The following is a 12457-nucleotide window of genomic DNA, read 5'->3' on the forward strand; positions in this document are numbered from 1 at the left end:
CATTATGGACTATTTCCATCTTGGAAATACAAGTTGAGGCAATGAGTTGTGCTTGGGAACAGACTGTCTTTTTCAACACAGGGATGAGAAAACACAGGTGGCCTGTCTACAGCATCCTACTGTATTCATTTTGAAGTAAGAAGTTAGATAGTCCAATGCACTATTTTTCTACATAAAAGGTTTTTACCCAATTCTGAACTAGAATAGTCTGCTATGATCCAAGGAAATACAGGATACTGGGAGAGGTCATTGCAGCTCCGATCAGCCAGGTTGTTGAGGTGGAGAAGGTACTGGTAATTGGATATATGCCCTCGTTGCCATTGTAACATGTAACTCTCTGCCGTGTGTTCCGCAACATGATTCTCTAAGAGCAGACAGAAAGTACAACAGATAAGTAGAAGGGCGATAAATGCAAGCTGAAGACAGAGTGCTGCGAAAGCATTCATCCATACATTAGCCCAGGGATTCCCAACCTGTGGTCCTCCAGATTGTGGCTGGGGATGATGGGAGTTGGAGTTCAGCAACATCTGGAGGACCACAGGTTGGGAACTCCTGAATTAGTCCATAACAGGCTAAAGTGGGACACAGTCCATGCTTTCTGCACTGATTCCCCATCCTCTCAAACATCTAAAGCTGTCCATCATAACAAAAGACAGACCAATTCAAAGCTGGTCTTCCACCACTAAGTGGAAGTTAAAACAAAGATACTACAGATCATTGGAACTGTAGTAATACTAGATCACATGTCCAGTTGTACAGGCATTCTGGAACCAAATATTGGTTAAAATGATGAGAATCATTCGTATTCTAATTCTTTACAAAATCAGAATTTTGTGGTTGCAATAATGACTAGTTTGGAGAAGCTTGGCTCAAGACAATAAACTGATTTGACATCAATAGCCACGAGAACATGGCTGCACAACTTTGGCTCTCCAGCTGTTGTCGGACTACAGTTCCCATCATCCCTACTGGCTACTGTGGCTCAGGAAATGAGTTGTAATCAAACAAGAGCTGAAGGGCCAAAGTTAGTTAGGCAGCCCTTCATTAAAATTCTTACCGTTCAACATTGTGTGGGAAGCAGTTTCATTTTGTTAAAGCAGGAAGTGTAGTTATTCAAGTATGGCTTAATTACTCAATATTAAAGTGCTTAAAACACGCTGACATCCAGATTAGCACTGCACATGCCAAATAACGTTTCACATTTGCAATGAGAAGAGGTAATTTTTGTAGATCCTCCTTCTGCAGCCCTCTGTGCCTCCCAAAACTATATTTCTAGTGGCATGAAACCCTTGGGGATGTTGCAGGGGACACAGGAAACTGGGGGGGAAAACCCCACCAAATTCTATTGCTCATGTGAAATATATTCTGGGTGTGCAGTATTCATCTGGGTGTCAGTCACTGCCTACAATATGGGGAGAGAATAATGAAATAATGGAATGATAAATGTTTTTCAGTACTGGGGAAGAAATCATTGACTCCAATCAAACAACTGGATTGAGATGGTGGCAGGATGAAGTGTGACAACTGTGAAAAACCAACCAACAATTATAAATGACACTGGGGACATTATACAAGTTGCTTTTCTTTTATACCATCCATACTAGAGTTCTGGTTAATAGTATGCTTAAGGTTTGATACCATTTTGATGCTTGCATAACACATTTTATATTTTGTTCTACAAAATCAGTAGAAACTGTCAGTATCTTCGTAAAGCAATGAAGTAATCCTTAATTTCACTGCGACAGTCTTGGCTCCAAAATACTAAGCTTCTAATTGGCCCTCAGTCTATGCAAAACAGATGGTCTCACGCATCAACATTTGAGAAAAAGAAAATAAGGTGTATTTAAACCTAAATATGTTGCCACGTAGAAGTAGACGTTATCTCGATCCTGAGTGTTGTAGAACTTCAAATAGATGTCTGAACACAGATCATTCTCAGTGCAAAATACTTCCAGACCCTTGGAAATTAAAAAGGTAGATAGAGTAACAACAAAATTCACTACATAGTTCTATGCTTATGTACAGTATACAAAGCAGACTTCAGACATAAACATTGCTTATTTATCCATCCTCTTAACTTAGAATGGTTTGGTAGCATCACAGCACTAGTCCTTTTTCACAAATCAAAGAAAGTTACTGCACAGAAAGTCTTTATTTTATTATGAAGACGTTTACTTTATATGTCTTGCCTATCAAACGAGTATGCAAGTGATCACTGATAAACAGGAACGGTTCTAATTTTTCACACACACACACCACGTGTTTTAATACTTTAGTCAAACATGGCTCATGACTTCTTGTTTCCAATTGCTTTGAAACTGCACTGTCTATCAGTTTCTAACAATCATACTACAAACTGAAGTGTTGAAGCTTGGAAAACTCACTCACATATTGCGCAAGGCAATGTGGGCTGTAGGAGCTCTACCGGTGCTGCTTCATCAGGAAAACCACGGTTGATGGAGTTGCGCATCAGGGCAGCTCTGCTCCAGCACAATGTCGTGCAACTGCATTTGGGCAACAGGATGCCCATTGGAAATAGTGGGCATCCCACTGTACAACATTACACTGGAGCAGAGCTGCCCTAGCGCACAACTCTGTTGATGGTGTTTCCATTGAGGCAGCAATGCAGGGTGGGGCTCCTACCACCCATGTTGCATTGCATCGTATGTGAACAATTCTTTAGAAGATGTGGAAGGACTATCTAGGTTCCCTTAGCAATATCAATTACCAAGCTTAAAGCATAAACCAAATTTTGCAGTACCAAGGGATAAAAACTTTCAACTTACCAATGGCAACAGGCCATGTCTTCTTTTATAGATACGTCTGACGCTATGCAGCATCACTTGAACTACAGGTTTCTGTAGGACAAGATGAAGAGGTGGGTTTTTTTGGAAGTCCCAAACCCCAAAGTCTATTATTATTGAGTCTTAAACTTTCATCATGCAAGAAATACCTTAAGTTTTTTTTAGGCACAATATTCTAGTTGTAAAACACCATTTGTAATTAGTGTTACCCATATGCATGGAAAAATGCCCAACATAAAATGGTTGGATAAATAAGCCATTTGATGGTTAGATGGGAAACTCCAGTTTGAAGCTAAAGGTTGTAAACATCTCCTTCATATTATCAACTAATAGTAGAGAGCTTAATTTATTTATTTTTACTTTTACGTTTATATCCCGCTCTTCCTCCAGAGCCTAGAGCGATGTACATGGTTATGTTTATCCTTACAACAACCCTGTGAGGTAAGTTGGGCTGAGAGATACATGACTGGCCCAGAGTCACCCAGTGACATCTGACTACAATACACTGCACACACACGCACACACACGCACACCCTCTACCCACTAAATGACATAAGTGAGCAGCACTTTCACCAAAATAATTTAAAGGCTGTGTGGAGAAAATGTAGTTTGAAGGCTGGATGGGTATGGGGAAACATACAAACACACCTGGCATGTACAATGCCATTTTATTGTTTGATAGCATTATAAACAAACAATTTTCCACAGACAAAAAAAAGTTTAACTTCTTTTGGTATATGGACAGTAGGAGCTATTCTAATAATTAGACATTTTTGTAAATGAACCATTTTATGACTAGAAGTCTTAAAAGTAGGACCTGAAATCTAACACAGCACGTCATCCCCTGCTAACTTGGCAAAGAAGCACCCATGGTGATTCTTTTTATTTAGCAAGGGGAGAATAACTGGCCCTATCCAACCCCAGCACAGTACCTCCAGTGACTGTTGCTGGTGTCTATCCTTTGCTTTAGGTGTGAGCCCTTTGTGGACAGGGATTCATCTTATTTATTATTTCTCTGTGTAAACCACTTTGGAAACTTCTGTTGAAAAGCAGTATATAAACATTTGTGAACTCTTAATTACATATGGTTCATCATACATTAAAAAAAGAATTGGAAAGCTTGCCAATTCTCATTTTAAAAAGTTATCTACCATAGACCTTGCCCCATATACTAGTGTGGTTTAAAAGCAAAACACCTTTTTACACAGTAATTTGCTTATGGTTTAAAGAACAGCAGGGTAGAAAGTGCAAGTTACTTACAGGGTAGCCATTAAGAGGCTGGAAATACAGGTTTGCATCAGTGATGCATACATGTCCTGGATTAGTCACCAATGGAGTGACCATTTCAGCTTTGCATTCCATATGCAAGGTTTCAGAAACATTCTGAAATCTACAAAAGTAAACACAGAGGGGGAGAGAGTTATTTTGTACAGTATCGGTGGCTGCTAAAGTTAACTAGTTTTTCTTCCTGAAGTTACATCACAGGGACTTCGAACACTCCTGTAAATATATTAGGGCCTTTAAAAACCCTCCAACCTTTAAAAAAAAATAGCACCAAATAAAATTCTTTACTACTCATTAAAATCTGCAAGCATCTAATCTAGTTTCTGTTCAGGGACATTATGTTTAGTCTAGTTAGCACAGAAATGTCACATTTGCAAAAGAGACAAGGCAAGTTAGAACTGGTTGTACAAGTTTATCAGTGCAAGAGAGAAGACACAAAAGAATGTTTTGCACTTTAGGAAAAAACCTTCAGCAACAAAGATGTTTCCAAATCTAATTATTAGAAATCTTTTTGCTGCTTTCAGCAAAAGCAGCAGTGAAGAACCTTATTTTTCTAGATTTTTTTGGGGGGGGGGGTGGATTACAATCATTTGAAAGAGTAGAGGTGTAACTAGTCAGGATGGCTGACATCCAGACTAGTGTTGTGCTAGCAGTGAGATGAGTCATGCACACTTAAGTCTACAGAGCTGTGCAGAGTTGTGGTGTTCCACAACTTCTACCGGAAGACTCTCTCCATGACACATACAAGGAGTGCTACAAATGTTGTGCAATACAATACCAGTGTGAAACCTATAAACATCTTCTGCGGGGGTGTGCACGGAACCAACTGCGGTCCGGCACTGGGGTGGGGGGGTACCTTTAAGAGCGGCAGGAGGGTTTACTTACCCCTCCCGCCGCTTTCCCGCTTGGCGCCGTAATGTTTAGAGCAATTGGGGCGGCAGGACACCTCCCTGCCACCCCTTCCCTGACGTTGGTTGAAAAAATGCCCAGCAGTCCTTTGCGCGCACGTCACAGAGACGAGCGCACGCACGTCTCTGTGACGTGCGCGCACGCAAAGGACTGCTGAGCGGGAGGAGTAAGTAAACCTTCCCGCCACTCTTAAAAGGTACCCCCCCCCCGAATCGGACCGCCCTGGTCTGGACCGGTCCAGAGGCTTTTTGAATGGCCTCTGGACCGGTCCGGGCCCATCCCTAATCTTCTGCTAACAGAACTAGTCTGAACAGGCATTCCTTTCTTTGTGCAATGTCATGGCACTAGCTCAACACTAGTCTCAAACACTAGTAGACTAGTGACATTAAGGGAAGTGGACATTCACAATTGCTAATATATTTTCTGCCTTCCATCCTAAGCAAAGTGGCCTACATCCAGGTTGCTGGACCATCAGGGACACATTTTCAGGAGGCAAAAGCAGCTGCAAAGAGAAGGGTGGGTAGGGGGATGCTGCATATTACCCCTGCCCTTCATGTGTACAAGGAAGCATCCTTCATATGCAACCCCTAATTTGGATGTAGGCCACTGTTTTTCACTGTATGAAATAAAATTAGAAGGTAATTTTTAAAAACAACATACCTGTTCTTATCAAATGGTGCCCTGGCCAAACGTGATTGTAGTATAGCAGTTATCTAATTTGAAAAATAATGCAAGTTAGGTTTTTTAAAAAAAAACAATAGCTGAGCCATCACAAGAAGTTAGTTATCATTAACAATGAATCCATAGTTAGTGTTTACCATAGCAGCCTGGTCTCCTAGCTTTTCCAAGTGAGAAGCCCTGTATAGCTGTTTGAAAACAAAAAGCAAGCAGGTAAATTTAGACATTCCTACAGATCCAAGTTATCTGAACTAAAAAAGATAGTTCTAATCAGTATCAGGAGGCAGATACAGATGTTTTGCAAAATATCCATTTCCACCTGCAGACACGTGTCACTGTGTTGTTGTGGTTGTGTAGACATACATGAGTCACTAGACTGCAAAGAGACTGGTGATCTACAATAAAGCAGATTTTAATGTAGTTTCTATTAATTCTAAAGTGCACCACAGCTTCTCATTTCAGAAAATAAGAGAGAAGAGAGACTCAAACTTTTGCTGAGCAAGATTACTTCAAGCTAGTGCAACTGTGATTTTAAACATTTCTCATTCTGGTTTGATTAGGTTTGTACAGGAATCATCCCTGAAGGACTCTGCTCATTGTATGATGAGTACACACGTTTAATATGGGTCTTCTATATAAGAGAAAGCAATGCAAAATGTTATTTGTTGAAGGAGAACTATTTGCATTTTGAATATGAAGCTGTTCCAGCTATTTACTTAAAATATTGACTATGATGAATGTTTAATTCACACCTGGTGAAGGGCATGTACAACATCTTCAACCTTTCCAGCAACATCCAGTTGAAATATGTATTCAGTTTTCCCCTATCAGAGAGAGAGAGAGCGAGAGCGAGAGCATTTAAAATTAGACTGAAATCCATGGGACAATAACCCCTACCCCACCCCTACATTTTAACAGTGACTAACATTGAGATTAAAGTACACCTGAGTAGTCCTACTAAAATCAAGTAGCCCTTTAAGAGCAGGGCTGCACAACTTCAGCCTTCCAGCTGCTGTTGGATTACAATTCCCATCATCCCTAGCCACAGTGACAAATAGTCAGTATGATAGGAGTTGTAGTTCAAACATCTGCAGGAGGACTGAAGTTGTGCAGTCTTGCTTTGGAGTAACTGCTGAGTAGGCTAGAGGGTAGCAACAGCAGTGATCACATGTTTTAGGCACCTTGAGCGAGTCATGGGATTCTCTTCCGACAACTCTGAGCTTTTCACAAGTCTCCAAGCTGCAGAACAAACCATTTGCTGGGTTGTGTATGACATTATATGCACATATCACTCTGCAAGCAATCTAGCTTTGTTAGGGTAGGGCTTATTATTGCATTCAGATGTCTGAACAGCTTGGGACATAAGAAGCCCTATACAGAGTCAGGCCATTTTATCTAGCTCACAACTGTCTCCATTGACTTGCAACTTTCTACGAACACACAGTGGGCACTTCTGGGCACTTCCAGTCCTAGGAGGTACCCAGGCAGCATGGAGATACACTGCCACACCACCAGACTGTTTTAAAACACAGTGCAGGTGGTGAATTGGGGTGGGAGGGGTAAAAGCATCCTCCCCCATCCTTAAAGATATATGTCTCCTCCCACCACAAAGAACACATCCCTACCTGGAGATACTAGGGACCTTTTGCATGCATAGCAAAGCAAGCAACCTGCACATCAGCTTTTTGTGTTTCTGGAGTAATGACTCATGGGGAAAGTTACTCACATTTCCCTGTACCAAAAAGCATAAACTGGCCCTACAAGCAATCTTTCAAGTTGTTCACCTATTGCCTTTCCACACACATCTGTATAACGTTTACCCCCTCAGTGTAGTATGATGAGTAAATTAGCTTTTAATTGCTACTTTAGTTCTTCTGATTATTCCATGTCTGTTGTATTTGTCAAAACAAACATCTTAGAAGTGTCCTTCACATATTGCTATGACAGGTTTTTTTGTCTTGTATCATAATAAAGACATTTTTAAAAAGACAATCTGCATCCAGTGCTACATATTAGTGTGTATGTGCACACTCTCTCTGCTCCTCACAGTTTCCTCCTTTCCTGTATAAACAGATAATGTTCTTTCAGAAACACAACAGCTTACATTAAGAAAGAAAGAAAAAGATACTTACTCTTTCAGTTTTAAAGGGTGCAATAATGTTTTTCTCTTTAGTAAGAAAAGCCTAAGAAAGAAGGATCATTACTCAAAATACACTTTGGTAATAGGAAGCAAAACCTAAGTATATATATTTTTACTCCACAGTTAGGAAGGGTTTCATTATTTTGCGAAAGCAAGAACAGTACCAAGAGAACAAAAACAAAAACAAAAACTAGCTCTCTTTTGTCTTTATATCATATCTGCCTTCAAAACAACTTTATGAAACAGGTCCCTACCTGGCAACCTTGGCTACATTTTATAAAAAGAAAGGCGTCTGAATTTTGTTAAGGACTCTACCCTTTCATCCATAATTTGAGCAGGAGGCCACGTACAACTCCCCCAGTCCCCCTGCATGCACGCGTCTGCTCAAGGGCCCTCACTGTCTGGAGCGCACCCCATGCTCTGGAAAGGGGCTCTGCAAGATTGGAAACATGTCACTGACCCCCAGCGATGCGTTTATGATCTTGCAGAGGCTTTCTGGGATTGTAAAAGCTCTTGAGCAGTAGCACACAGGCAGGGGAGCCAGAAGAGTTGTGCGAGGGCTCCCTCCACACTCCTGCAGTTGCTTGAAGTGTATATGCTTTGTTAGCTGGGGTGTCACAGTCAGTTAACCCAACTCTCCCTGACAGAAGAACAGTATTTTATTTTATTTGTATCTTGTTCTTCCTCTAAGAAGTCCGAGGATCAGGACAGTATCCCATTTTCTTCTTCACAACAATCGTGCAAAACAAGTCAGGTTATGGAAGTGATCCAAGATCACTTCCTTGGCAGAATGGGCTTAGACCGGGAATGGGCAAACCTGGCCCATCAGCTGTTGTGGAACAGCAACTCCCATCATCCCCAGCCACAATTATTGTGGCTGGGGATGATGGGAGTTGAAGTTCAACAGCAGGTAGAGGGCCAAGTTTGCCCACCCCGGCTTAGACCCACATCACCCAAGTCATATTACCTCATGTCTATCACTATCTTTCAAGTAGCCAATCTGCCATACTACTGAAAAGTGGCAAAAGAAGGGAACACCTTATAAACAGGTTATTCTGTTTGATGAACGAACAGAACACTGGATGACATCCAAGGCAGCAATCTGGGGAGGCTGCTCTTAACTCAGCAACCTTCAGAGACATGTTTTTGAAAGGCAAAGAACTCTTAAGGGGCAGAACAGAGCAGCACAAAAAATGCCCTCTCCCCACCCCTGCTCTGATATTCCTGCAGACACTGGCTGAGTTAAGAACAGCTCTCTACACAGGGGTACAGCTCTGGGTGTCAGCCACTGTATCCATTCCAAAGCCTTTACTAACATACAGTTGCCAATGTCTTAAATATATAGAGTTACATTATTTTGCTTAATACTAGAAGAAACTTGTCACTATGTCAAACACAACCACTATCACTTCAGTCCAGCATGCCTCTTCTCAGCTGTTTTCTAACAATGTAAGCACACACAGTTTTTTAAACTACAAATGTAATCCTCAACTTATTCACCATTATCCCAGCAAAATTAACAGGATGAAGTTATTTCAGGATAGCTGCATTAGACACAATCCTCTAGGAATTGTATCTGCTCAAATCAATATAAAGGAGGTGGGGGTGGGGGAATCAAAGGGAGTTCTACAGAAACTTCCTAGTGGACTGGAAGCATTAACATTACACACAGACGATGAATAAAAAGCAAAATAAATCAGAATGAAGCAAATTGGGCCACATGCAGTATTAGTTTTCACTCTACAGGAAACAAAGAGACATGATGTGATGAGCAAGAGCAACACTTATGAAACCAGTTGAAATCTCAGTGGTAGGAGACCATGAAATTATACAATTGTTTAATCATGGTTAATTGCTTTTCTATGTACTGATGAATGCAATATAACTATTTTAGCAACAAGCTGCCAATTTCAAGGTGCAACTAAATTAAGCATTTCTAATGCTCAAGACTAATTACCAGAACAAAGTAATGGTGCACTCATGTTAAAGTACTGAAATACTGTATCACAGAACTGATTAGAATATTACTCAAAATATACTACTTTCCCATTAATTTTTTAATTTCTTAATGTTCTTCTTTTCCCAACTCTTATATTAGATAAAACATTTCACAACCAAGCCTGCAATGAGTAATACAGGGCCAAATGCTTCAAATAGTTTGATTGCACTATTGTATTTTAGAAATGCTTTTAGTCCTTGACAACTCAAAATATTGATAATCTAATTTTGAATTCAGTTAAGTTCCAAATAGCATTCTGTAGCAGGGTCTGGGCAATCTTCCCTAACATGAATTGTTTTTGTATCTATCACACAGACATTGCTCTAGGCAGGCCTTCTTCTTTAGCTTGCTTGGAACATCGCAATATATCATAACCAATCTCTCTCTAACATTGGCACTGCTTCTTCTCTCCATTTTATAATAACTCTTCATTGGCTGCCCACTTTGACCGTATTCATTTTAGGCTACTCTTTACTGGTTCTCTTTTTAGGTCTTTCTACTAATCTCACATTATGTTGGAACTTCTCACTGCTCTCACACTTTTCTCCTTGGCCAAAACCAAATTACTGGTTTTGTTTCCCCACATTTACTCCTCCTATTGCACAGTCATTCTCAAATGTTAAGAGAGAATAGTATATACAGTATTGCACTGTTTAATAAAGCAGAAAACTAATAAGTTCTTTCCACAATTAAATGTCACTCCGGAGTTCTCCCCCCGCCCCGGTTCCTTCTTTTGTTACAGTCATTGCATACATGCACACACACACACCCCGATTCATTGTTTTCTAGTTATAGTCATATTAAAGGTTGCTAATTCATATATGAACTGCAGTTACTGAGCTTCTAAACATATAGCCTTCATTGTATATCTTTACATTATTCCCCACAGTGTTATAATCTGACAAGCTCTGTTCATGAAGATTCTTTGAGATTTGTACAGCAACAAAAGAAATCGGATTTTACTCTCACTAGCACAGCTATGTTACTTAGTATTGCACCGCTAAATATTGCTCCTAATTATATCTTTATACAATGTCAGATTAATGGTGGAGTACAATATAGCATTTCCTATCCTAAATATATACTTGTAAGTACAGAAGAGCTTAGGGCAGAGCCTCAAACTTCTGCCAAAGAAACTCCAATCTCAACCCACTGCTTGTAATCAAGACCCATTATTTTTTGTTTTCACTTACTTCTGGGTAAATGCTTTTAGGCATACAGCATTAAAAACATTCTTTGGGAATGTGTACTGCTTACCTGATTAGATGTAATAGAAATTTGTCCAGGGGTACCCCTAAAACACAATTATGAAAGTGAATTATTACACTAATTAAAAAACAAAGAGTAAAGTCCTCAAATGTCTTCAAAACCACATACCCTGTGAAGGAATTGTTTCTGTCATGAACTTCCGGTGATTCTATTTTAATGCAGTCTCTCAAAGGGATCTATGTGAACATTTAGGAGAAATCACATTGTTTTCTTTTGTTTCAAAATTGAAGTAGGTTACAATGCTGTGGGATCAATTATTAACCAGCTTACCTTGATAATTGGGTGGCTTATTTCATCAGGTTCAAATATCACTGATTTTGAACAAATTTTTAGCGATCCTCTATTTTTCCTAAAGGTTTAGAAAACATTCAAAGGTAACTGGGGAATTCTAAACTGATAGAACACTACAATATTTGAGTTAAGCATAGTCTGAGATTTATTGTACCTTCTGTCTCTGCCATCCTTGTTAACAATGTGATTAGCTGTATGCTGTTCAAAATAGTATTCCTCCAGATTAAGGAGCAGCAATGAAAACCTAAAATAAGGGGGAAAATTAAGATGTTTTATATTAAGGACAGGGGGGACTTTGGTTACTCTACTACAACATTATTTGTGCTTTACTCAATCCCTAAATGGACTGAAGATGAAGATGAAGTTCTTTCCTGATTTCTGCTTAGGTTCCACAGGCCACTATGGACAAGGCTCTTGTGCTTATAAAGTTATGAGGACTATTTCAGCAAAAGCAATATTCCCCTCATGAAGTATATATTTGCTAGCATGGAAGAGCTTATGACCGAGCGACAAGCATTTTCAGGAATAATCCAATTCCAACACATTATTTCAAGGAACTCCTACAGACTCTGCTTTAAAATATTTCCAAGGAAAGCAGTTTCAAAATGAAAACATATATGTACAGTCATTCACACAAAAATAGGCACATGTTCTGAACAGAGCTTCAGTCAAGAACTGATCAAGACATTTCCCTTGGACCTATGTTGACTTCAACCATGAACTCATTGGCAAGCCGATACTTCTCAGCCTCAACTCCCCCTCTGCATCTGTAATAGGAAGATAATACCTTACAGGATTGTTGTAAGAATGATTAAGACCACGCATGTGATCCAATTTAAATTAAAATGCACATATGAATGCTAAGCAATATTAATTTCAGCTATGTCCTGAAAACCCTGTTCAGAGTGCCTCCTTTCCTCCAAAGAACAAGCCTCAAGGGATATGGGATTACAATGAGGGTGGGGGTGGGCGGGCTGTAATTAAGCATCAACCCATTTTTAAAACCTCAAAGCAATCAGTACTTTTTCCCCAGAAAAGGATATTACTGCCTTATTGTTTGGTTTTCTTATAAAAGTTGTTTTT

General features: G+C 39.8%; 1 protein-coding gene across 1 annotated transcript in view; it reads right to left on the reverse strand.

Moving 5' to 3' along the window:
• NSMAF (neutral sphingomyelinase activation associated factor) overlaps nt 1-12457 on the reverse strand; it is a 45091-nt gene that overhangs the window by 26664 nt on the left and 5970 nt on the right. The window contains exons 2-13 of the mRNA XM_053251037.1: nt 11529-11618; nt 11354-11432; nt 11192-11259; nt 11072-11108; nt 7808-7858; nt 6428-6499; nt 5816-5863; nt 5658-5710; nt 4065-4194; nt 2787-2858; nt 1850-1958; nt 188-364 (exon numbers count right to left, since the gene is read on the reverse strand). Coding sequence (XP_053107012.1) covers nt 188-364; nt 1850-1958; nt 2787-2858; nt 4065-4194; nt 5658-5710; nt 5816-5863; nt 6428-6499; nt 7808-7858; nt 11072-11108; nt 11192-11259; nt 11354-11432; nt 11529-11618 — 986 coding nt within the window. The remainder of the gene's footprint in view (nt 1-187; nt 365-1849; nt 1959-2786; nt 2859-4064; nt 4195-5657; nt 5711-5815; nt 5864-6427; nt 6500-7807; nt 7859-11071; nt 11109-11191; nt 11260-11353; nt 11433-11528; nt 11619-12457) is intronic.

The sequence above is a fragment of the Hemicordylus capensis genome, chromosome 4 (genome assembly GCF_027244095.1).
Source record: "Hemicordylus capensis ecotype Gifberg chromosome 4, rHemCap1.1.pri, whole genome shotgun sequence".
Taxonomy (NCBI): domain Eukaryota; kingdom Metazoa; phylum Chordata; class Lepidosauria; order Squamata; family Cordylidae; genus Hemicordylus; species Hemicordylus capensis.